The 25,830-nt window shown below is 40.3% G+C and overlaps 2 protein-coding genes across 5 annotated transcripts in view; both read right to left on the bottom strand.

The window, feature by feature from the left end:
- Positions 1-29: 29 nt before the first annotated feature.
- Positions 30-23,201, bottom strand: LOC104317848 (cell cycle control protein 50C). Of its 2 annotated transcripts, XM_069785719.1 has the most exons (9): positions 22,506-23,201; positions 21,559-21,669; positions 20,180-20,281; positions 19,292-19,382; positions 16,931-17,068; positions 15,684-15,893; positions 14,478-14,603; positions 4,689-4,754; positions 30-357 (listed from the first exon to the last, which is right to left on the bottom strand). In XM_069785719.1, the coding sequence occupies exons 1-8, from the start codon at positions 22,716-22,718 to the stop codon at positions 4,735-4,737; spliced, it is 1,011 nt and encodes a 336-aa protein (XP_069641820.1). In that variant the 5' UTR covers positions 22,719-23,201; the 3' UTR covers positions 30-357; positions 4,689-4,734. The 2 variants fall into 2 exon arrangements, with proteins under 2 accessions (XP_069641820.1, XP_069641819.1); XM_069785718.1 differs by lacking the exon at positions 4,689-4,754.
- Positions 23,202-23,874: 673 nt separating this feature from the next.
- The window catches only part of CMSS1 (cms1 ribosomal small subunit homolog), a 244,484-nt gene continuing 242,528 nt past the window's right edge, over positions 23,875-25,830 (bottom strand). For all 3 annotated transcript variants that reach the window (XM_069785721.1, XM_069785720.1, XM_009918848.2), the window contains one exon: positions 23,875-24,145. In XM_069785721.1, coding sequence (XP_069641822.1) covers positions 24,062-24,145 — 84 coding nt within the window. In that variant the 3' untranslated portion in view covers positions 23,875-24,061. The remainder of the gene's footprint in view (positions 24,146-25,830) is intronic.

Raw genomic sequence — 25,830 nt, 5'->3', positions numbered from 1 at the left:
TGTAACCTTTTATTCTTTATACTCTGGTCACAAAGAAATACAGGCCTTTTTTTTTTTTTTTGTCTAAAGGGAGAAGTTATGCCAACTTTCTTACTACCAAGATGCCTAGTGCTTGCATGGGAGAGGAAAAATAATTTGCTACAATACATCCCCATCTGAGAAGAGCTCAGCTCACTGCACTGTTTTATTACTAATTTAAAGGAAGTGAAATATAACCTTCTGTCTTTTGTGTCCTCGTGCATGCTCTCCTCCAAAATACCTGACCAGCTGGAGCATAATGGAAGGTTCATAAGTGAGTTCTGTCTGCTGCTCTGCAGTGGGAAGCACTCAGTTGGGGTTCCTTCACCCAGCTATCCACTTTTAAGAAAAAAAAAAAAAACAAAACAAAAAAACCCCTGAAGACTGTGCTTTTTCAAGTTTGGCTGAAATTAGCCCATGGCTTTTGGCAAAGGAGAGGGTGCAGCAGATAGACCATGCAGAAAGCCTTAATTCCTTCAAGGAAAGATAGTAAAAAGGATTAGTAAAAGCTCCATAATTAGTCAAGAATTTCCATCAGTGCAAGCAAAGCATAAAAGTGCTGCCTGTGTCAAGGCCTCTTCCACATCTGCTCAGGAAAGGAAAGCAGGTGGAGGCAGGCAGAGGAAAAATGCAGTGGAACAACTGTAGCAACACATATGTCTATATTAATAATTTTGAAAAGCTGATCACTCTCCCTGACCTGTCAATGACAGCAAAATTTTGCAGTCCTGTTTACAGCAGAGGTTTGTAGTATCAACTTAGGTGGAATAGTTAAAAAGATAAACTTTGTCTCAACAGTTAAATGACATTCCTTAGCTGCCAAAGTCATGAACAGCTATCTGTTTTGCATTTCATGAAGTAAAGAGACAAGAAAAAGAGTTCATAGCAATTACTAGGAACAGATGAGGAATGGCTACAAAGAAGACAGAGCAGGGGGAATTTTAAATGATGAGGACCTTTAACACAGTAGTTTTTGTAGTTTAAGATCAAAAGGCAGGCAAGTTTCACACTTACCTCTAAAAGGCAATAAATAAAGTAATTAAGAGCCTGATGCAAATAAACCAAAAAGGCCAGTGATATTTTATACTCCTTCATACTTCAAAGGGAGAGAAAACAGAACCTTACTTTTAACAGTCATCTCTGATTTACCATAGTAAATTTAATTTAAAGGAAAGATGAAAAATGGACAAACCACTGGAAAATCCTCAGTACAAGACTTTAAAATGGGCATGGACTCTCATACAAAATACACTATAAAGAAACTGAGCAGAAAAAATAAGAACAAAGGTCTTTTACAATTAACTCCGATTACCTCCATTTCAAATTCTACCACTGAAGCTAAGAAAGGGTGTTGTAAAGATGACAGGCTCCATGCACAGGAGCAGACAGGTACCACCACAGCACGAGTGGCAAAGAGATGCATCCTGCAGGCTAGAGAGTGCGAAACTCGGGCAGCACTGAAACCAAGCCTAAAAACCAAACTGAAGCCTGAACCACGCTGAGACGAAGCTGACACCTACTCCACAGGGACACATGGGATTTATGATGTCTTTGTTTTGCCTTAACTTTGATTCTCTCCTTTTTAAGTTGCTCCCATTTTTCTGAAAATTGAAAAGCCTTTCTGTTCTTTAGGGAGCTCACTGTAAGTAGAAGTCCAGGGAAATCTATCTCAAAGCTCTACCCCACAGAGGATCCCATCACAAAGCTACATAATTTGCATGGGAACTGAAAGAGGAATGTATAATTTACATTCATTGCAGTCTAGCAGATAACAGTACCTTAAACAGGAGTGCATACAGACATGAAAACTAGTATCTGTCTTGAACTGGTATTTGATGTATTGTTCAATCTCATGAAACAGCAGTGAAAATTTCTGATTCACAGGAACCTTGCTGAGATTCAAAATTTGTTTTTAGCTCCTGCTGTGAACGCAAAGTAATATTCTATATCAGAAATACCAGCAATGTAAAACACACACAAAAATGTAAACTCATTTGTGTATGTAGAACAGATATGATAGAATATATTCAGGATTCAATCAGGATTGCATTTGCAGAACAAAAGTTAGAATATTCTCCAGGCACTGAGACAAAATACTGCAAACAAGCCTCTGCTTTTTTCTTCAGATTTTACGATGACAATTTTGGAACAAAAAACAAAATGGAAAAAAAATTAAATCCCAAAGGAAGTCCCTAAGCCATCTACATTAAAAGGTAACTTACTCCAATGTCTCCTTCTGCCCAAGACGACTGATAACATTGGGAGCAAAAGCTTGCATTTTTCAGTAAAGCTCAAATAAATGTTTCATAACTTTAAGAGATTTCCCAGCCACAGTTTCATGCAACAAGAAAGCATGGCACTGGTCCAAAAACTCATTAATGTAAAAAGGTAGCCAGAAGAGGGTTCATAGATCTCAGCCCACATAAGACCATTTTAGCTATAATCCTGGAAAGTCATCTTCCTTCAGACAAGTGAGCAAAAAGACCTCATGCTACGGTCCTCAAAGAATTACTCAGCACCCTGTCTCAAGTCATATCTGGCACAATACACAGCATATAAATAAGCATGCACCACATACTTGCAATAGACAGTGTTCGGTCCTACTACAGAAATCTCACTATCTTAAATTATTCAAGACACAAAATTATTTCAGAGATTCAAACACTAATAATAGTTCATTAATCACTAGTGAAGAGCAGCTTTCCAAATACTGACAAACTCTTCAGGTATAACACACACAAAAAGCAAGCTTCCCCCCTCCCCTGCTCTTGCATCCATAAAGTTTCTAAGGCTTCAATTAAGTGACGCTTCGGACGAGGACATTCTCTCTTCCAGCAGCAGCTAGATCCCCAACTTAATGTCAGGTCCCAGTTTTGCAACTAGGTTAATGTAGGACAGCTTCATATTGGTTTTGGTGGGGCACAGACCAGCACACCACTGGAATAATTTGGTCTCAGAATCTGCCCAGGCAATGTATGGCAGGGGCTGAACGTACAACAGGCTCCAAGGAAGCTCTGTTGTAACTTCCAAAGGGGATTTTTTTTTTGTGTGTGTGCTTTCTAAGTCCTGGTTGTTTTTTATTATCATTCCTTCTTTTATACCTACCTAAGATCAATCCTTCTGTTACTAGCCTAGATGGCCAGCTGCCTAGCTTATTATTTTACATTCCTGAAGGTATTTATAAGCATGTATTACATAGCTGTAATAAACCATAAGACACTTGGTTAACACCAAACACTGAAACCACTCCTCCAGCACCATGGACTTCCAGAATTTTCAGTTATCTTCCAACTCACCTTTTTGGTAGTCACAGCAAACCACAATACAGTGTTATTTTGACAGTTACCTTCGTTTCCCAAAATTAAATGGGATCAGAATCCAGTACTTTATGTAAAGGAAAAACCCCCAAATCTTAATAAAATCCCAGTTCCTAACAGCGTATTATAATTAATGATGCTTCAATTATGTTTTCATAGCAAAATAAAAATAATTTTTGCTTTTATGCATATTTTATAGCGTTTTTTCAACACAGTAGAGGAAGATGAAACCATATACACAAAGAACTGGCCTCCTACATAAAGCAAACAAAAAAATGCTGATTATTAAACCAAACTTCTCTCATAAAACTAGACCTCCACTGGCAGTATTCCCACTCCAAACAGTGGCAGATACTAAATTTGTCAGTATCAAGAGACTGAAACCATTATTCATTATTCCAAACGTTTTAATGTTTTTTGCATCTGTATCCGATTTTAAACTCATACAATAATGAAACAAACAGCCACATGATACCCAGTACTAACAAAGCTGCCTGCAAAAATGATTTCCCACTGAGTTGACCTCAAAGACAACTTGAAATACAACTGTATTACTATTTTCAAAACCTGTGCATATTTCCAAATTCAGCTTTTTATAAGGCATGCGTATAACTGAGTTAGCATTAAATAATTCCAAGAATATTTTTTCTATAAGTCATGATACCAGCCCTCTAATAAATTTAAAAAAGATATCCTCCCGTACTCTCAGCTGCAAATGATGCTATCACCTTTTTGTTTTCTGTAATGCTGGACACCAAGAGACTCTAACATATATTGGTATAGCAAACCTTTTGTTGGTATAGCAAACCTTTTGTTGGTATAGCTCATCTTTTTCCTTAACATATATCTGTGCATTTGAGACACTTTATTTTTCTGTCAGTCTCCACCACCAATGACTTCTCTGATTTATCAGTCTGCAGGATAAGTGCCTAACGGTTCGAATGACTAGGTCCAACTATATACCAGTTGAATCCTCCTTCATAAATGACAGTTTAAAAACCCCCTCTAGTGATGAATTACTTTGTTGGTACAAACAGAGAGAGGGGTACGAGGAAGCTATTTTCCTGTGTGAACAACACTATTATACTTCAGGGTTTTTTTAAGGAAAAATTAACTAGCTCTGAAATGTCAGACTTCTGGAGGATCTTGGATGCAGGACTTCTCAGAACCAGCAGACCAACACATCAGAGTTCCGAGGAGCTGTATATACAATTTTACACTATTTCAACGAGGTTTTTTTGCCTTTCATTTTGCATTGTAAGATATATTTGACAAATTCACTTTTTTCAAGTTCTGCAGTTCAAACAAATATTTTCAGAAGATCTTAATTCATGTAGTTAAATAAATGCTTACCTGGCTTTCCTTTTTGCTTGTCTTCAGACTTTGCTTAAGTATAACCTTAGATGGTTTGCATGTCTTCTAACCATGAAGTTTCTTATAGAACCAAACAAATTTAACATTAAAAAAAAAAAAGTTGATTTTCTTTAACTAATCATTTATCTACAAACACATGCACGAAGAATGTATTTACAATACTTTATGTAGTTATGTGCTATATGTAGTTCTATTTCAAGATAGTGTTACAAAGTTTTGCAAAATAAAAGCAAGCCCTTATTCTCATATAACTTGGGGAAAAACAGCACATGAAACCACATTTTTTTGGCACAAACCAATTATATAAAAATACCACTGTCTTAATCAGGTTTTCTCCGGTACACAATGCCAGCCAGTTTTGCCATGAACTGAAGTTTATTTCTTCATAGCATTAATAACTCCATGGAAACAAAACAAGTGGATTCTATTACCAGCTACTTTGAGGTTGATTAGCAAAGTAAGACCTTGATTATATAATCTAAATATGCAATGATAAATACTTATAAAAACCCCTAGTGAGTCAAATTTAAAATTGCCTGAATCCTGAATGTGGGTTATTTCAGCTTGAAACAAGAAAAATAGAATTTTTGCTTTCATATCAAGTGAGGTATTATTCAGCTCAGAACATCATTATTTATACAAAAAAGCATTTTATATTAAGTATTATTGCAAGACATTACTGTACATCTTTGTATTAACGTAACTATTTTCAGATGAAAACTGTATTCAAAAGGCCTTAAAAATAAGTGAACCACAGACTTCCTATTTTTTCCGCTAAAGAAGGAAAGGGCCAATGCCTGGCAAATGCCAGGATCAATCCAGCATTTTCCTCTCAGGCACCTTATTATCATGAGAATCACACATGTTATGTGTGAACTGAGCTGGAGGGAAGCATATAGTTTTTTAGGCTTACAATACAAAACAGTTTCCCTGATTCTGTTCCAGTAAAGAATAAATTGTGTCCAAATGTGCCTCTTTCATATACAGGCATCTGGAACAGCTGAAATGAATGCAGACGCGTTGATTTAGTGATGTAAATCTCAATGCAGAAGATACAAGCTTAGACTGGCTTAGACTTAGACTGGGATGCAGTTGTCTCACTTGTATTTGCCTTGTTTTTACTCTTTCCTAGCTCGTGGCTGGCACTGGAAGACAGTACCATGCCAGATGGACCCACTTAAGGTTGTTCATATGCTACCTGTGATTTGGGAGTCTCTGGGCTTGCTTTCACATTGGCTGTTCATACACAGAAGGTCCAAAAAAAGCTGTTGTGTGACCATACTAAAAACGCAAAAAGAAGTAAAGGAGAAAGGACCTGTACTCTGTTCATACAGACACAGTGCTGAAGCAGTTTGATCCAACGCTGGGAGCTCTTCTAAGGCTACGACTATCACAGATTCCTGTGCGGGAGACTCGTGAGCCCTGGCACACAGGTGCAGAGTGTTTGGCACATAACAAGCACTCAACTGCAGGTTCAGGTGAGAGACTCAGACGCACAGCTGCCAGGCGTGCTGGCAAAGGTGACACGGAGAAAGCACCACCAAAAGCACCAGCTTCAGCGAGCGCTTTCTAGGTCCAGCGCCACGAGGCAGCGTTTTCACCAATATATGTCCCCAGAAAGGCCCACAGGGCGCACGTTAAGTCCCTCAGGCCCATCAGCTGCAAGCACCCAGCCTGCTCGCCTGGGCCCTGTTCCAACCGCAGCCCACCCCCTGACCTGGTGTCGGCGGCAGCGTCCTCTCACCTCACGCCGGACCCGCCAGGGCGGGGGACGCTGGCGCAGCCACGCGCCGGCCGTTACCACCCCGCGCGCAGCGGCCCGCCTCCACCCGCTCGAGGGCCACTTACGCCAGAGCCGTTGCAAGTCCCACCCCCCTTCCCAGCTCCTCGGGGCCCCATTGGCCGCAACCAGCAACGCTCCTCCCTCCCGCCCGCTGCTCACCGGTTGGCTCAGGCCCCCGCCGATCAGCGCGACAAGCCGACCCCCGGCGCCAGCGCCGCGCCAGCCGCCTCACCTGGCCCTCGCACCTGGGCGGGCAAGAAACGGCAAATGAACCAAAATAAAGGTGTGCCGGCCAAACCGCCGGGGAGCAGGACGGCGGCAAACGATGCTACTGCCAGAAACGCGCAGGGGTTGTGCGAGATAAACTGGGAGCAGATGATGTCCGACTCCTCTCTGACAGGGCGCACCGCCCTGTGCCGCACCTCAGGGGAACCAACGCCGACAGCTCCGGCATTCCCGGTCTTTCACCCGGCAAAACTCACCTTGTGGGGAGGGGCCAAGATCATCCCCGTTCCTTCCCCACTGCTGTGTCCGTCCCATTAAGAAGGTGTAAGTTTCGGACCAGGCCAGCATCAACCAACCGCCTTTTCCTAGTGCAAGAGCAAGCGCTTTTGCGCTTAGCACAGCGAAGTCTCAAGAACAACTATGCCAAAGACTTGAACACAGAGGGCTTGCCTTTCCCATCAGTTTCTAAGGAAATCATGCTCTGCCTGCCTGTATCCCACCCCCCAAAAAACTTTTGAGTAACATTTGGCTGAGGAAAACCTGCCAGCATTTCGATGATGTTACAGTTGTTAGGAGTTTTACGAAATCCAAAGTGAAGAAGAGAGAGCGTAGACAGTGTTACAAATACACAGCTCAGGCTACCTCTCTCTGAGACTCCTTGCTTAAGAGCTACTGGCCCACCTCTTACAAAAGTAGTAAAGCCCAGGATCCAAAATGGGGACAACTCAATTAACTTTGGTACACTCCTGAAACTTTAAATTATGCTCCCCACTCCCCGTCAGAAGGGAACTTTTTTCCCCCCAGAACTCAGCATTATTGAATTGAAGTCACGATGGGAAATAATCTTTCAACAGCTGAGAACACTTAAAATTACACCTGACACATTCATACTTCCTTTCTTTCTACGACATGATTGCTATCACCTGTTAGGTAGATATGAAAGTTCCTGACAAAAAAAGTAAGTTTCAGGGCAAATCCCGAATTAAAAAACTTAGCCTATTTACTTAAGCCATGTGAGACATTCCATTTCAATCAAAACCCCCCAGAAGCCAAAAATTATGAAAATGCCCAACAGGCTTGTGCTCTGTCTCCTAATTTTCTTACCTCCCTTTGAAAAGCAACTCTTGACCTTTTTAGTTAAGACTTGGCTTTCCACTGGTTGCCTGAGGTGAAGTTACGCACTTAGAAATCTGAATGATAAATTCCTCAAGCTACAGCCTAAAACCCATTGGCACAATTACAGTTTATACATCTGTTAAGCAATTCTTGTATTTAATTCATTTTATCAATAACAAAAATATGCAGAGATAAAATCTTATCCATAGCTTGACGACTTAGCTCATCAACTTCGTTCAGCATCAATGCCTTTTTTTATGATTAACTGCAAAGCCAGAAATGACCGTGCATGAAGAAAGCTTGTTCAAAGACTTTCTGTGATCATTGCTACATCTCACATGAGACCCAGCAACAGCAAGCTTAAAACATGGAAATCTGACTTTAAGCACCTGATTTTTTTTTTTTTTTTTTTCTTTACTGAACTCGGCAAATACAAACCTGTGCTTCGTTTTGCTTGGTCAAATCAGGAATGGCTGACACCAAAATTACGTGAACACCACTGCTGTTTGTCAGTCCCGGGTTCTGATGGCTGGTCTCCAGCCGTGGCTTATTAGTCATCAGAACATAATACTATGAAAGACCTTAGATGCAGAAACCTATCTGCTTTGTAGGCCTTCTAATTCTTGTAAGGTGTAGCTGATGATTCACTGATTGTTCTTTCATTATTTTTACTTTTAGTGACTTTAATTTAAAGTAACACTGCTACAGTCAAAGCAACACACTGAGCACAGAGCCAAGGTAAAAACTGAAGCAAGGCCCCTCTTTCACAAAACTGATAGTACTTCAAAAGTCATTGTCTCAATTCTGTTTATAAATAAAATTCCCAGGATCTGAACAAGACGGATCAGCAAAAGCACTCATGTCACCTCTTGATTTGTCCATGGGCTGCTTTTCTTATGACTGTATCTCATTTCGTCAGCCTCCAAAACAGACAAACTGCACACAGCACTACCTCGGTGCTCTTCCCGCTCCCTTCCCTTTTCTACATTTCCATACTTTAACTCTGCATGCAACTCGGACCACTACGGAGGTCAGAAGCACAGCAAGCCATAGAGACATCCTGGCAGCACACGCTGCTTTCAGCAAACACCTGGGAGGGGCCTCAAACTCCTCCTGCATGTCCCACCTTTGGATGGCACAACGCAGGCCAGCCCACGCGGGGACTGCAACCTAATTACATGACTTCGAAACGCACCCTGCCACCCACCAGGATGGCCACCCACCACTGGCACGTTTCCTTGGCATCCAGCGTTACATCACTGCTTCTGCCCAGCGTTAGGGGACACGGTCCCCCTGCCCTCTGCCACCGTGACAGATTTCTTGGCACACCCACTGCGGGGAGGAGTGTTATTAACTGCAGATGTTATTATTGTCCTGAGCTGTTGTGAAGCCTCTCTCTGCACTGTCAAGTAACTGCCACATTTTACCTCAGAGACAGTGACAGTAGCTCAGTACACACCCCCCCGCCCCAAATGTTAACTCGTTATGATCTGCTATGGGCAGATACTACTTCCTTCCTTTTTTCTTCTAACCATTCTGGGATTTTTTGACATATTTCTTTTTCCAGTGTTTTCAAGCTCATTGTCACTAATAATACAGTCCATAGAAAGCCCATGGATTCATACAGGTTATCTGAGAGGCTTCAAGAACTTGTAACCTAATCTTAAACCCTGAATCCCCCAGTATTTTAACTGGGTTAACACAGCTGGTAATGGAACAGTTTCTCATTACACACAGCAGTTGTGGGGAAAAGGCAAGTAACTTTGGGTAGCTGGGTCTGACACAGTAGAAAATTTCATTTTTTCACAAGTTTTTTTTTTAATTGTCTCAATTTGAAAGGGATCATTTCATGCGCTCTAATGCAAAGAAACAATGGCTGCAATTGAGTAGGAGTATAACTAAATGGCCTTTTTTCATTTTGTTTCATGCTGTATGTTTGTCAACAGAGTACATAGTACATACTCAATAGATAGACGGATATTTTGATTAGAGCTGTCCGAAATATAAGCTTTCCAGGGCATGAACTATTTTGATTTCTTTACCTATAGCAATTACCATTTGATATCATTTAAATATTGCCTCTACTTGCACTGGACCAGAATCAGCCCTATTGTCCTTTTCCTCTCCTAGCTGGCTATATGGGGAAAGGGAGAAAACTTTTTCATGCACTTGTGAGTGTATGCAAAAGACAAACAAACCCCACTCTTCATCTGCCTGGCTTCCCATAGCCTGGGGAGAAAGCAGGACACAGAGCAAAGAAAAACTACTCAACAATCCCTCTCTTCCAAACAAGAGGCCACCAAAGCAGAGGCAGCTGCCCCAGGCACTCCCAGCTCATAACAAAATTGTTCTTGGAATTGTAGAGAATAATGCAATTAGAGAGAACTGAGTCAAAACACCTTTGTTCAAAAACTATGCTCCGCAGTTCAGAGCATGTACTTTCCATTGAAAACAAAGAAATTTTTTTACTTAACTTGGCTGTTCCCAAAATCATATGGGCTTTTCAGATCATGTCAGGATACACTGTCATCTCAAGCAGCTCAGCCAAATTTCTTTGCCTTCAAATCCAAAAGCAGAAAAAGTACTTTGCCCTTTCCACCATTCTCCCTCCTTGTGCGATTACAGTTTTTTTCTCAAATCAGCTCTCTCATACTATACTGCTCCCAATGAAGGAAGACAACACCTTCTTAGCATGTGACAAGCAACTGCTTTCTCCTATTTTAGATCTAGACTTAAATCCTAATTGGTATGCAATCTCTCTTTACATTATCAAAACTTTCCAAGCCTTCCCTTCCCTGACCTGCTATCTTTGACTTTACTCTGGTATTAGTCTGATTTCTCAGAGGAAAGAGAGAGAGCTTTTACACTGTAATGTGTCATTAAAATACATGGCACCCCATCCAAACGCTATTATTAATAATCTCCATGCAACACAGCCACTTATATAAAATAGATGCAGCATGTAACTAATTTTTCCAGACTCTATAGGTCTGTGATCATGCTAATCTGTTTCATATGAAGGACTCATCGCTTTATTTTTAGATGAGATGAGTTAAGCAAATGTCTATGTTTAGAACACAGAAAAACCAACCAAGGCAGACAGATGCTGGATGTATATGCATGAAACTGTAAAGACTGAAAAAGACTTGGAAAAATTCTGTAACTGAAGTGCTACTGAAATATCCTGTAACTCCTGTTTCACTTGTATGTCTCTTTATATAAATATAGATATAGATCCCATTAATGAAATTCAATCCTAAATAGAGATGGCAACCAAAAGTAGTACAACAATTTTTGACATTAAGATACACCTCTCTCTTAGACCTCCCTGTAATTTAGAAATGAGATTTAAATTGCATATAGGTTTTTCATAATGGGATCTTTTTACTTCCAGATATTTTTGCCACTGCTAAAACTGAATCACAGAACTCCAGAAGATAAAATGCTCCCATGTGTAACTGTCATCTTCAAAATTACAAATGAAAACATATATTAAAAAAACCAAAACCCAGAAATGTACTCCATTTAGCTCACCTGTTTTAGTCCATGCTTATCATATAAATTTAGATTACATCTACTAACAGGAATCTTTTGCACAGTTGTATTTATTAAACATCCACTCCTCAAAAGAAAAAAAAATTGCAATAAATAATATCTTTCTCTATTTATCTGTTCTAGAAAAAAAGATAGGGAAATGAAAAAACGCACTTTCTAGTACTTTAAGCATCTATGTATCATTAATTTCGGTCCACCAAACTTAAAGCACATTTCTGACATGCATCTTTCTTTTTTTGAGAGTGTAGGAAATAGGCAAAGTTCCATCAGCTCAAAGGGACTGAATATACGGCAGTGATGCAAGATAACGCTTGAAGTAGCAGTAACAAAGGAAGCAGCATTTTCCTTTGAAAGGAAAAAAAATTTTTTTTTTCTTATCACTTCATATAGGTAGAGGACTATTCCCCAGTGTGGGCACTGAGGAACACATCTACAAAATTTTCCTGAAAAGGCACATTCATGCAAGCTCTGGCACAAGGGGCAGACCAACAGCATAGCTGTAGTACTGGCACAAAAGGCAGTGTAAGGAGGTTGCTATAACTTATTTTCCACTCTTTTGAGCAAGGTGGATTCCATCTGCTGGGAGTAGTTCATCAAAACTGCCATTCCTATTGCTCTGGTCTGGGCAGCACAATCCCGAATGGTAAGACAAACACTGCAGAGCTGCTCAGAGTTAACAACAGTAACTGCTGGAGCTCAAGCAGCAGCTTCCAAGGACATTGTTCAGAGGGTACAAGAAAGATATAAGACGTGTTTAAAACTGTGGTAAGATGAAAAAAAGGTTTTGGGTTTATAAACAAAGACTTAGAACAACTTCTGGAATAACAGAAAGAGGAAGATTTGTCTGAAGACAGGTTTTCTCTGTGGATGGGTTTGAAGACAATGTACATTTCAAGAGAAGAGGTTCCTGCACAAACCTTTGGGAGATAATGGGCAAACTGCAGCACTACTTGCTAGACTGTGTTTTTTCTAAATAAGTTTTTTTTCTGGTAGACACTGACTCACTGAAATACACACCTCATTATTCCGTCTCCTTTTACTAACATTTTTACCAGATACTTCATGAAGAAATAGAATCACTGACAATTGCACTGTGACTTAACCACCCAGATGACATATTATTTCCTGAAAGTCAGTTTCTTGGAGGATTAAAAAAAAAAAAAAAAAAAAAAAAAAAGGAAAAAAGCTCCTGCAGTCTGTTTGGAGCCAGAAATCCTAAATTCAGTTTTGGCAGCAACTCCCATCAGGACTTTCCAGAGGGCTGCATGGGATTACATTTTCAAAAGGACTTAAAAGGTTTCAGAGCACATCTCATTGTTAAAAGTGATTTAGACTAATGATCTTAAGCATTGCTAAATGTACTGCTTCATGCTCTGTCTTGCCCAGTGCAGTGAGGGGCAGGGCCCTCCCACAGCTCCTGACAGATTTAGATGCAACGGTTTGAAATACTGGAACCCTGTTTCTACAGGGTTCTGATGGAGGAGACTGGCCGTGACCAGGAAAAGCGGACGGGGACTCACATCTTAGCCCACCATAAACCATCAACAGAGGGAGATTGTACTTCCAGGCCAGGCTGTGAACTTGAGGAGCACCCCTTCTGCTGCTCATGGCACAAGTATGAAGCAGAGATTAAAGGAAACAGTACCTTCTGTGGCTGCAAACAGATTCACCACAGGCCATCTGTCAAAGGTCACAAGCTCCTAAGTGCCTGAGACACTTTTCAAAGCAGGCGTGGGTGCCCTTGACAGTGGCACACAGCCTCCCTGTGCCACGTTCCCTTCTCTTGCTCTAGTCTGTGATTTCTTTCTTGTTTTAGTGTGGAGGGTTTTTTTAGGGGAGGGGGAGGTAAGGCACACAGAATACTTATCAAAGGAATTAAAGTGTTTTATTCCATTTGCACTTTTGCAACAGAAAAACTTTTTTTTTTTAAATTTGGATGTACCATGGTATACTTGGCCTAAATTCTTCAGTGCTGTTCCAACATTTTGTGAGAGACTGGAAGTAACTCCTAAACGTGTAAAATTTTGAAAATGAAACATGAAAATTGATAAGCCTGTTCACGAGCTGCAGTGTTTATTTTCTGAAAATTAATTTGACAGATTTTCTGATTCTTTGTTTTCTATCGACAGTAAGTCACCACACCACGGAAATGAGGGCTTGAAAGGGGAAGAGACATTTCATGTCATGTCAGAGTCTGAACTTTTGCGTGGAAGGGTGGGGTAGGTAGGAGTGCAATTGTGGCCTAATAGCTATATTAGGTAGATGTTTCTGCTAAAAGGTTGAACACTAAAGTAGTTTTTAATCTAAACTTTCTATTAAATCATAATTTTTAAAATGTAAATCAGTGTTCTGATGCCCTCTAGCTTTGCAGGTTAGTCTCAGTACCTAGATAAAACCAAGAAATTGTGCTTAAACAAACTCCAAACTCCTAAAAAATGCCCTCTATTCAATCATAAATCAAGTATCAAACTGTGATGAATATGCTGTGCTAAACTGGTTGCTTTTTCAGGATAGCTGAAAAAGGTATATAAAACCTAAGGCAAGCCATTCGGCCCATGCATGTGGCCCACAAACAGATTTTAGCACCAAGTTCTACCAGCTCAAGCTTTTTGTTGGACCAAGACCTCACTTTTTACCCATCCAAAGCTCCATTTAAGTCAAGAGAAATATTGTCTGAATTAAGGGCTGAGTAAGAAACGAATATGGACCGTTACTTCTGGCCAGACATTAGTACCATATAATTTCTTTGCCATTGCAATTCTCACCCACTATGTTATCTGTTGTTTGAAGCTCGTCTCACTACAAGTTTCCCAGGAAATAAATTTAGGAGCACACATAAATAAGAATGCAGCCTCAGGTACATTTGGTTTTGGATGATGGAATAGCACCACCCCTCAATTTGCTTACATTCCCCAAACCTGTTACTGAAACAGATCCAGAGCTCAGGGGAAAGAACGAAAGGTCTGCACTGCACGTTCTTCATTTACAACACACCTTTGCCTTTGTTCAGAAAGCCAGGGAGCCTTATTACTTCTGAAAGAACGTTTTCTTTTTTCTGAGCTTTAAGTGGATGACAGTTATGACAAAACCTGTCAGGGTTGCTGCTGTGCCAGAAACCACGTAGGCAATTCCCAGGAATGGGTTACTTCCTCCGCTCCATACCACGGTTGAAAGAATCACATGCTTCCTCCCCTTGAATTTGGTAACAGGGAAGTCTGATAGAAGGACGTTAAGGTTTTGCTAACAAAGCTTACATTATTTCCAGGGGGACAAAAAGTAGTGGTAAATGCTCAAAAACCTTTCCAAGGCATAAAGAGCCTAAAGATCTGCATTTGCTGCAAAAATTCCTTTAACTGATCTGTGATGTCTCTGCTATTCTGGGTCCAAAAACCCAGTAGAAGCTGGTGGTGAGAAATCTGGTTATTTCAGATACAGTTTCTGGGTGAACATGGAAATACTTTTTTTTTTTTTCATTTTAAATTTCAGGTTCATAATTTATGTAACTGCTACTGTGCTAATTTGCTATGAAAACTCAGTTGAAAATGAGCCTTTTGGGCAGCGTATCATGATGATACTCCACTTATCATGATGATATTCGCACTGAGGGAAGTGCTCACCTCTACCTAATATGTTGTCTACCTAGAACGTTACATGATTTTACCTTTTCTCTCTCCACATGGAAGCTTTCAGAATGGGACTGTGCTACAACATGTAAATCATAGCTCTCCTGGCTGAGAGAGGAGAGAAATTTATAGTCATCTTGACATAACTCCTGGTGACAAAACAAGTGCTTTAGTCAGCAAAATTCACGCTGTTCAGCATGAGAGTGTACTTTCACCAGCACAGAAGTTCCATTCAGCACATGGCCCAAATCTGCCAGAGGGCTCTGCTGACACAGGCGTCCCATCCTGCACAGCTCTCCACCGCAGTGATACCTCTGGCACTTCGTGCACCCCTGTAAAGGTGTCTACACATCTGATTAGGCCACTATTAAATATTTCAGCTAAAGCAACTCTTCAGTTTTACCCTTCGCGTAAAGTTCTCGTGCTGTCTCCAGCCAAAAGTAGCCCCCTCAGAATCAAATCCAAAGTCACGGGCTGCCATTTGAGTAACTCGTCTTAACTCCATCTGCACAGGCTAAAGAAAATCCACTTGTAGCTGTCTCATCACCCTCAAAACTAGGTGATTTAGTTTTGGGTGTTTTGCTTGGTTGCTTTGCCATTTTACTATACAAATCCCATCCACTTCCATCTTGTTGTAACCATCTAATAGTCTTGGATAATATGAAAGGATACTATAGGAAATATGAAAAGTGTAATTCCCTGCTGGGAGGCCATCTGCAAACTGCCTTATCCGTCTGACACGACGGTAAAGATTTCTGAATGTAGCAAAGGCTGACACTCGCATCCAGATAATGAAGTCGTCATTTACATAACCGTTGTTCCTTTCATCTTCCTCATCTAACAAATACACCGGTTTCTGCCAGTAAGGAGGTCTTGCTGTCCCTGATGAAAAAGAAAGCAAACAGGAAAGACACACGATCAGTAAAAACAGTGGTTGGTGACTAACTTCTGGGCCTACTCACAACCAACACAGAATATGAGATATGAAAGAGACACAGACTGTCCAGTATTGAAAAATTCTATATGCTACATAACACTTTTCACCCAACCATCTCCACTCACCTCGAACATGAATTAACAGAGTTTAACAGTACCCAGGGGTTGCTACACATTAGAAACTTCAAGCACAGGAAAAAGAAAGTGACTTGGACAAATAAAAATACTGTTTATTCTGGATTCTTGCCTCTTCAGCAAGCAACATGCTCTCTACGGGGAACTTGCCTTCGTTTTTATACATTAATTTATTCCTGTACAACCGGAAAGGCACCTTTTTGGAGTCCTAACAGCACAGCCTATGATATCTAGAATATGTCATATGAAAACTACTTAGATAATTAACTCTTGCGTATTGCATCCAGTACAGCACTGCCCTGATCCAGAATAGGAAGCTTTTAGTCCCACTTCAATACAGATCAACTATCACAAGGAAACAGCCCTAGGAAACAGCTGTTTGAAAGAACTAGTGATAATAGCAGCCTCACTTGCCTCACAACTCCCTAAGAATCTGCAAAGGCATGAAGAAGGAAAGATGTGACATGCAATTCTCCTTCATAGATGTTTTCAACAGGAAAAAATAAAGTGACTGCATCCTTGCTTTCTCTGGACAGATTAAGCGTTACAAGAAACTATACGGAAGGGTGTTGATGTGGGCTAACTTCAGTCTTCCAAAACCACTTTCTCCCAATTTCAGTCAGTGATTTGAAAAAAACAAAAAAGAAAAAAAAAAAAAAAAAAAAGTGGTACTTTGGCTAAATCTGTCTTCTGCTCTCAGTCACCCTCTAAAGCTGCTTCTCCCACCTGGTTTGGGAGGTATTTCTCCCAAAGGCAATTCATCTCAGAACGGGAGACCATCACACACAGGGCAGGGGGAGGTAGGGAAGCCACTGAAAAATAAGGAATACCAGTAGAACCATTCTTACCTGCAAACGCAGAAGAGAGATTGTATGATTTTGGATTGCGAAATTTCACATTTTTATCTGTCCACCAACTGTTTCCAGTCTTCAGCAGTGGTACTTGAATAACAGATGAGTTAAGATTGTAAAACAGATCAATAGTATCTGCAGGGAACACAAGAAGCAATAACTATGAGTAAAAGACAGTCATTCTAATTGCCAGCACAACTAACAAAAACTGTCACATTGAAGCACCTTTCAAGCGAATAGAAAACAAAACAAAAAAATCCCGGGAAAGGTTTCATCATGACTGTGTACAGAGCATGGTACATTCCATAAGAAGAATTAAGATTCCAGAGCCTTAGAACTTCTGACATTTTAAAGGCTGAACATACTCCTACCAATAATCCTGTTGAATCCCTGTGTAGAAATATGTGCAAGTATCTCATGTCCATCAACTCCTGTGTGACTAAATTCTTTGCAAATCACTTCTGGACCTCTCTAGCTAGTTACAGAAGTTACTCTCCTAGTCAGCTTTCCCTAGCATTTCTTTGACAGTTGTCCTGAACTGATTGCTTTGCTATATATAATATGTGTTTTCAGGGAACAGGGGAGAGGTGAAAGGACAATCAAGGGAATCCATGATCCTTTGGAGAAAATTTTGCTTTGGTCCTTGTCCACCAACTTGGACGTGACCACTTCCTGCAACCAAAACACATTTAGTTAAAATTGTGCTTAACCATGCCATTTTGTTTCGGTGGGCAAAAAACAATTTTCCTACTTAGATTAGTTTAACATAAGGCAAAAACGTTATAGGTCTCATTGCCATCTATGTAAACACCTATGCAGCCAACAAGATGATGGGCAGAGATAGTTAGATGACATAAAGGGGAGGGGCTGCTTTTTAGGAAATATGAAAAACACAACTCAACTGCATGAGCATCAATGAAAACTTCCTTTTTTTTAATCCTGCTACAAAACCTGTGTTCACACAGCTCCTTAAGGCTCGGACATGCTCTTCTGAGTAAGTGGTCACTCTGTGCCCCACTACCTCCCCAGCTGTTTGTCACTAGTTTATTAACATGAGTTGCAATTCTCCGACCTCTGCCTGTTTAACTGCTTGTCTGACTGCTCCCTTATGGGCTAGCTTAGGTTAAAAACCTTTCCCGTGGCAGGAACTTGGTCATCTTCCTCATTTTACAAAACAAGATTAGAGAGCAATCAGAGAACCAGATGAAGTGTCGAAAGTGAACAGGAAGCACCCTCTTTCACAGCAGAGGGACAGAAATGAGCTACCAGAGGGGGGATTCAGACATCACCTCCTTCCCCCACATCACCAGCGGCTGGAACCTTTCAACACACTGTGCACTAAGGACAGATGCAAAGGCAGACACTGGGAGGCTGACCCTTAGGATTTTAAAATCTTAGTATCCCTAATTCTCCGCAGGAGCATTCTGTCCTGCAGCCAGTGCTCCAGAACAGTGTGGGCTCCACACAGGTAGCTCTGCTGGCCTAGGTCTGAGCCCAGTCCAGTAAGTCAGCCTTCCAGGGGAGCAGGTGGGTGCCAATCAAATGATGAAAATCAAATGAATCTACAAGTTACTGAATGCAGCTGCCCTTCACAAGTCCTCTAGTGTGCATGGCTCAGCTGCTTGAAAACAGCTGCTGCATTGCCAAAAACCACTGTGTGGAACAGGTCAAAAAAAAGGGTGTGTGTGGGGGTGAGCGGCAGACAAAAAGGATGGGGTAGGGGGGAACAGTCTGTAGAAGTTTTTTGTCTCCTTTCCTCCCAAAGAAATCCATTCTGAAATCTGCCAGCGTTCATGGCTAGGAGCCCTCTAGGTTTCAGCCTAAATGTACTCTGTAGATTACGCCCACTAGGTTACTACAAACAAGACCAAACCCGGGATCAAATTGAGTAGGACTATGTATGCTTCCAGCATTCAAAGAACAAAATGCAACCACATAGATCCAAAGGTTCAAACCAATGTGAAGAACATGTCACCTCCTTCTTAGCACACCACTGTAGGAAGGCAGAATCTGGGCTCTCCCATCACTGTACGAGAATGTATTTTTTAGCAAGGAAGTACATCAAATCTGTTGTATCATCGTTCCTTATTTCACCAGGGACTCAATTCCTCAGTCCTGTTGTATATTCACATTGAAGAGGGCCTTAGTAAAATAAAAATCTTCCTCAGTTTCAAAATGAGGGGCAAGTTACTAAACTGTAGGAAGCAGGACCCCATATTCACCACAGTAGCACCGCCAAACAAAACCTTTTGTGGGAGAAAGACAGAGATCTTGCAATATCAGGACTCAGCTGGATTGGGGTAACGGAATAGTTTCAAGTGGAAATCAGTAAGGCAGATGTGGAAGGTACCTACTTACCATTGAACATGCTGTTGGCAATAGCACCGCAGGGAGCCATGGGTGTCCCATTTCGGTAGGTGGTGAAGGGTGCGCAGTAGCTCTTCTGAATCTGCATTCAAGGTCACGGAACAATCAGGCACAGAATCTGGGGGTTTTGTTTGTATGCGGAACATGTCTTGAGAGTTACAAGAAGCATTTTATAAAACCAACAGATTATTATGGCACAACCATCATATGTACTGAGAGGACAGTGTGTGGACTGTGTATATATTGAGAAATGCTACTTTTAAGCCAAAGAAAACATGTTTTAGATTTGTAAGTAAAAAAACCCGAATGCAATGATTGCATTTTCCAGTTGCCTTATGTAGGCCTGCTGCAGGTGCTGCTGTCTAGCCTCCTCTTTAGACCTCTAAATTGCATACTTAGCATGCTACATGATCACCTATTTCACCATAAACCTTTTCCTGCTCCTTGTCTGCTTCCAAAGCCAAATGGCAAACAAAAGACTCAGAATAACTTAATTCCCTAACCCTATAATAAAAGCACAGCTTAATACATTTCTGGCTAAGAAGACTGAAAACACTAAAGGAAAAGCTTTCTGTAAATTTATTTGAAAAAGACAATGTATTTTTAATCAGCATCCTTACCAGGTGCAGGTTTGAGAATTGCAACACTGGACTGACATCTTTTATTTATCTCCTCAATCTTCCTCTCTTATTAACTTATTAGACATAATGGCCCTAACAATCATAAAAGCAGAGACCAAACACTGAAAATCTGTACCTTCTTATTATTCCCTAGAGCCATCTTAACACACTTACAGTTACGTCTAGTTAGTTATCCATATGGTCAAAGATGCACCTGATGGAAATACTGACAATCTCGTAATAAAAGAAGAAAACTTACATTTACATTTCGACCCAACAATTGTGCGTCACTTCTTGATATCACATATCGACGGTGGTTTTGATAGAAGTTTTGCAAGCCATAGTACATAAAAACGTCACCCTAGAATTCAAGGATAAATCCCTTCAATAAGCTGAGTTCACATAGACAAAGTGAAATCCTATTACTTGCTAAAAAAGAGAGGGGAAGAGAGTACTCAATTCACGTTTAAGTGTTGGTAACTACACTCTAAGAAATTACTTCAGCGCATGCTGGCTAGAATCTCGTCTTTACCCCAACTGAAAAGTTCAGTATTTTGGCACAAAATTAAACATACTTTAAATCACCAAACAAAACCTAAAATAAAAATGTCTGATTATTATTTTAGTCAAGACAGCATGGCTGGCCATGAACCTGCAATGACTATGAATAATTTCATGAGACAGACACTCATTTTCCATAAAAGAAGGTGGACAAGAAACTTCAAAAAGTACCCATTAGCTCTTAATTCCTTCAGATTTTTTGAAAAAAACAAGGCTGCCTCTCATCAATTATTTGAACCCTTTGGAAAGTTTAGTCCTGTAATCAAAAGGAGGGTGCTAGGCAGGCAAATACAAGCAAGAAAGAGGATTATTAAACTATAAAAAACCCCATTATTCAGTTAAATAAACTTCTCATCTCAAACAGCATTGTAATCTGAAGAATGACAAAGTATTTTAACAGCCTCTTCAATACTGAAGAACCCTAAAGTGACTTTGTAATTCAAATTGCACTGTAATTTTAAGGGATCATTTATGCAGTTCTAAGCATAAGATCTCTTTGGTGGAACATGAAGCATTTTAACAGTCTCAGCAACATGACCCAGTAGTTTAGGACAGGAAACGAAGGATACTTTTCCCAAGTGAAACTGCAGAATGACATTGCTACACTCGAATTATTTCAAGGACCTTTGGGATTAACAGCATAACCCTTGTAAAAAAAGACTACAGGGGTTTACTTACGACAAGTGGTCAGAGCTTCAGATTTCCTTCTCATTTGAGAGCTTAGCAATGCGGTAACAACTAACCCTCGACTAAGGGAAAGGGTTTGCTACTGACTCAGAGAGAGAGATACAGAGAGAAGTCACCTCCACAATCAAACACTATTTCCTCCAGCCCCATCTTCTCCTTGGACATCTCCCAACCAAGGACAGAGGTAGCCTGATCTTGATTATTTTTAACATGTACCAAAATGAACAGTAAAGGCAAAAGTGTAAAATTTTGAATATTTCATGTTTTTAAAAAGTACAAAGAAAATTTAGTCAGGAGTTCTACCAAGCCGAATTGGTATATTTTATCATATAGGGATATATGTAACAGAAAGTATTAAGCAAGTTGAGTTGGTTTCATGCATCCACTTACCAACATATCTTCCTTTAGCATGAAATTAACAGAGCAGTGGCATTCCTTATTCCAATTAGAGGAATTTTCACGAAGTTTTGAACAATCTGAGCACTTATCTGAATAATCAATCTGTCAGAGAAGTGAACAAGCAGAGATACTGTAATAAGGGGCATGCACATAGGAAAAGGTTAGTGGTTTAGCTCCAAGACTTCTCAGAGCAGTTCTCTTCTAAGTGACTCTGGACTGCCAAAAACATTATTAAAAATCGACAGAGGCAGAGAATCAGGAGTTAGCCTCAACAAACGTCCACAAATTTTATCCCTAGTTTAAAGCTGCTTTAGAGCCTTTTGACGACTGTTGCAGAACCTCCACATCTGCTCCTCGGCAAAGGAGTGCTGAGTGAAGAACACTTCTGCAGCTCGGTCTGGCTGACCAAGTAATGCCTGACAAATCCCCACAAGCATTATGGCCCACCCCTCTCGAACAGCCTGGATGTAGTGCTGAGTGTTTGTTCCAACCAGGAGTCTATTAATACCACCACAGGTCTAACCAGCCTTGCCTCCAGGAGGCATTTAAACATCATGGCTCCCTGCATTTTAACATTTTGCCCCAGCAAACATGTACGTTCTTCTAGTACCAAACACAACCAAAGGGATTAGTTTATTTCCTTTCAAAAATCCAGGAAATAATAACAACATTTCAGATATTACAAGCCAGTGGCAGTAATTACCACCCATATTTCAGATATTACCACCCAGTTAACCACCCAGTGCTCAGATTTTATCGGTTACCAACTGTCTCTGAGGATTTTCACAGGAATACTGGCTGCTGGACACATGTCCAAGGCATGAAGCCATTGCTGTCATCTTTATCCAGGAGCAAAAACTCAAAGCCTTTTCCCTCCAAACGTAGCCCAGTTTCTTCTTCATAGAACATGTTCATTAGAACACCACGCCCAAACAAACCTGGATTTCTCTGACGCTGTTTGCAGATATAATGAGGCAGACTCCCACAGAAAGGCAGAACACGCCTGTGAGAAAAAAGCTGGACAGCACAGCCGCAATGGTAAGCTGGGGCTTCCAAGCTGGTAGCTTCTGTTGTTTGAACGCACTGTTATCCGGACATCTGGAAGGACGTGCCTCTCCTTCTTGCGGAAGGGAACTTGTCTTGTTTTTCATTTTCTTCTTGGTGAGAGGAAGGAATAATATACTTGTGCTGGAGAGCGTTTAAGCTGAGATACTATCCTTACTGTTGGGAGATTATTGTTTGTTCAAACCTGCATTATGGTCAGGAATTACTTATTAACTAGATCTCTCTCTTCCTCATTTTCTACATTTGTACCCGGATCCCCATGATCAGCTTGTACCAATCAAACGATTGTGTACTTTGGTCAGGGTGTCCACCTCATGCCTCCTGGAAAAGCTTAAATATATGCTTTTTCCTGCCCCACAATTCAGTAGGATTTGTTATGTCTTATTCATTTTCAGGGATACTGCCAGCTATACTGGAATTTCTGTGTAATCTCAGATGCATTATTTCTTCTCCCTTCATTTCCATAGCTGCCAAGCTAACAGGCATGGTATACAATGAAAGGAGCTCTTCTTAAATTGCACTGGATGCTGCTGGGGAGAACTGCAGGTGCTGAGACAGCGCTGGACACAAAACATTGCTTTGGAAGACCAAATCAATTTTCTTAACCTGCTACATTCATTGCTATTGATTCAGATGCAATTTAAAGTTGTAAAAAGGTTGGGTGTCCTTTATCACAAAAGGACAACTCATTCTCAAAACATCTGATTTGGATCAATGGTGTTCCAAGACGCTGACGATATGCTCACCTCTGTTCATCTTGTCCTCTGAAAAAAGTCCATCCATTCCCTACTATCCACAAGGACAAAAAAATCACCCAGAGATCATCTCCTTTTAATTTAAATGGACAAACAGAAGAATATTTTTTGCACACTTCAACGGTTTAACCAAATAAAGTCTCAATATAATACAATTTATCATGTAATAGCAAAAAATAGCATTTGGCCAGCTCTAGAAGAGATAGGTGAAAAATACCTTTTTGACAAATTACTGAAATTCATACAACTTTTTCAAAGACCCTTGAGGGCAAGAACTAGATTACAACTCTCATGAGAGAAGTAAATGTCTCCTTTGGGACAGCAGAGAGAGAAAACAGAAAAATAAGTTGTACAAAGACTTTCACACCCAAGTTTGCTCATCTTCAAAGTCTTAAAAGTGACGTATAGCAGTAAATCTAGCAGGTGACTGCAATGTAACTCTCATTTCAGTATCACATTGTTCCTGCAATAAAAATCATACTAAAACTACAAACAAAACCTCTGTTTTATTATTAAAAGGAAACTCAGGAAAGGTCACAATGTGCATTCTTTCTGTATTGACAAACCTCTGAAAACTCAAAATTCTTGATTCCATCACCTGTTTATCACTTGCCAATTGCAGGCAGGATAATAGTAAAATGCAGCTGCAAATGACTTCCTTGTTGGTAAAACCATTAAAAGAGTCCCAGCTTCACAGACCCTTCTCTGCACAGCTTTATAATACTCATCTCCAGTAGGTCAATTGTTTCTTTCTTTATCTGAAGAAAACAAAAATCAAAGAAAGCATCGGAAGTTACTGATAATGCTTTGGCTAAATACCATTATTTATTTACTCAGGCACCTTACTATAGGACTAGAAGTGAAAGAAAAGGTTCCCATACAAGGTCCTGAGCTCTAGAATACTGCCATTTTTTAAAATACCTAGCATTTGCTCTGCAATCCTAAAGTACAACTACGGCTTGTGAAGTCCCATCTAACATGGCTATGGAAAAGCTGTCATTGGTGAGGAGCTGATAAAGCATGCTGCAGCAAGAGGTCCATCCTGGCTTGCAAAATCCCTACGGGACTTCCCAGAGTATCAACCAGCGTCAAGTAGTCCAAAGGCAGTACTGCACTGCAACAGCCACAACAGTGTCTGAGAGACCTGAATGAAAGTGAGCATGAAGGTCAGGTCTGCATGTGCTGCATGCAAAGTACTTTGGTTTATAACACGGATATGGCTGTAGCTTATTGCTTATCTAAAGATAAAAGACAAATGTATTCGAGAGTAAATATTGACTACACATTTCAGCAGGAACACAAGATTCTCTATCACAGTTAGTCCAGAGTCTCCTTATAGCTCCCTCTTCCCACTTACAAATAACTTATTTGCAAGTTTTATCTCAGGATTATATCCTTCCGTGCCTCCACTCTGCACAGGAATAAATGATGTGAGAAAGCCTGACTAACCTCTATTCCACACTGGATGTGCTACATGAGGGTGAAAACAGTTGTCTTTCTATCACAAGTCCATTTCCTATAATTTTGTTTACTTTCACGAAGCCTGGAACTTAAACTTTCCGTATTTTCAAACTTACTCAAGGCTCAGTGTTTGTATTGTTTGGAGACAATACAATATTGGTTTTTGTTGAAAAAACTCCATTTGAATCTTACAAACAAGTAATCTGAGGAGTTGAGACAGCTCTGTATTGCCATCAACCTCTATACACAAAGCTTTCAAAGCAGGAAGCTTGTCCTTTGGTCAGATCAGAAAGTATACAATCGATTTTTATTTAAACCTTTGTGATTTAGTATAACTCCACTGTGCCAAGACAGGGTCTGACAAACTGGTTCACCCCTCCTTTGGTTTCTTTGTGAGCTTTCTTTTTATTTCCTTCTCTCCATTGTTCGGGATGAATGAAGCGGGAGAGACAGAAACAGAGGAAAAAAAATCTAACAGCATTAACTAATGAGATGTTGAGGCAACTGAGAGAGCAGTGGATCAGGCCACCATCCATTACGTAGATATAATGGGGTACAGGACTATCATGTAGGAAGATTCATGTGTTTTTAAATTCATATATTTATCAGAATATACCACTGTGTACATAATTTTCCACTGAATATCAGATGAGTACAAAAACAGCAAGTAGAATAGACATGTGCTTCCAGCTGTTCTTGCTTTCTGGTGTAATTACAATGAAATTTAGCAATGCAGCACCTTAAATATGCAAAGAAATTACTGACAAGTGAGGTTTGCACTGAAAATAGGTCAGTATGCCTCATTTCTAATTTTAAGGGTACAATTTTGCCTCCGCAACTAATACAGGATGAAAGAAATTAGTACATCAAGCTGCCAGTTCTCTAAATTACATTTTTGGTACTATAATTCCTCTCCTCTTTGAGAAAACTTCTGACTATTCATAGCAAGTATTTGACAATTTTTATACAAGTAAAAGAGTAA

The sequence above is a fragment of the Haliaeetus albicilla genome, chromosome 6, assembly GCF_947461875.1.
Source record: "Haliaeetus albicilla chromosome 6, bHalAlb1.1, whole genome shotgun sequence".
Lineage (NCBI taxonomy): Eukaryota > Metazoa > Chordata > Aves > Accipitriformes > Accipitridae > Haliaeetus > Haliaeetus albicilla.
Note: the sequence above shows the minus strand (reverse complement) of the source record. Positions and strands in the feature narration are given on the sequence as shown.

What these genes read in the sequence shown, in the direction of transcription:
- LOC104317848 (XM_069785718.1), bottom strand. Translation starts at nt 22,718, where the DNA reads ATGAAAAACAAGACAAGTTCCCTTCCGCAAGAAGGAGAGGCACGTCCT. An exon ending in ACAGCGTCAGAGAAATCCAG is followed by an intron (nt 21,670 to 22,505) that starts GTTTGTTTGGGC and finishes CTTCTCTGACAG; the next exon opens with ATTGATTATTCAGATAAGTG. An exon ending in CACTTTTCATATTTCCTATA is followed by an intron (nt 14,604 to 15,683) that starts GTATCCTTTCAT and finishes TCCTTCTATCAG; the next exon opens with ACTTCCCTGTTACCAAATTC.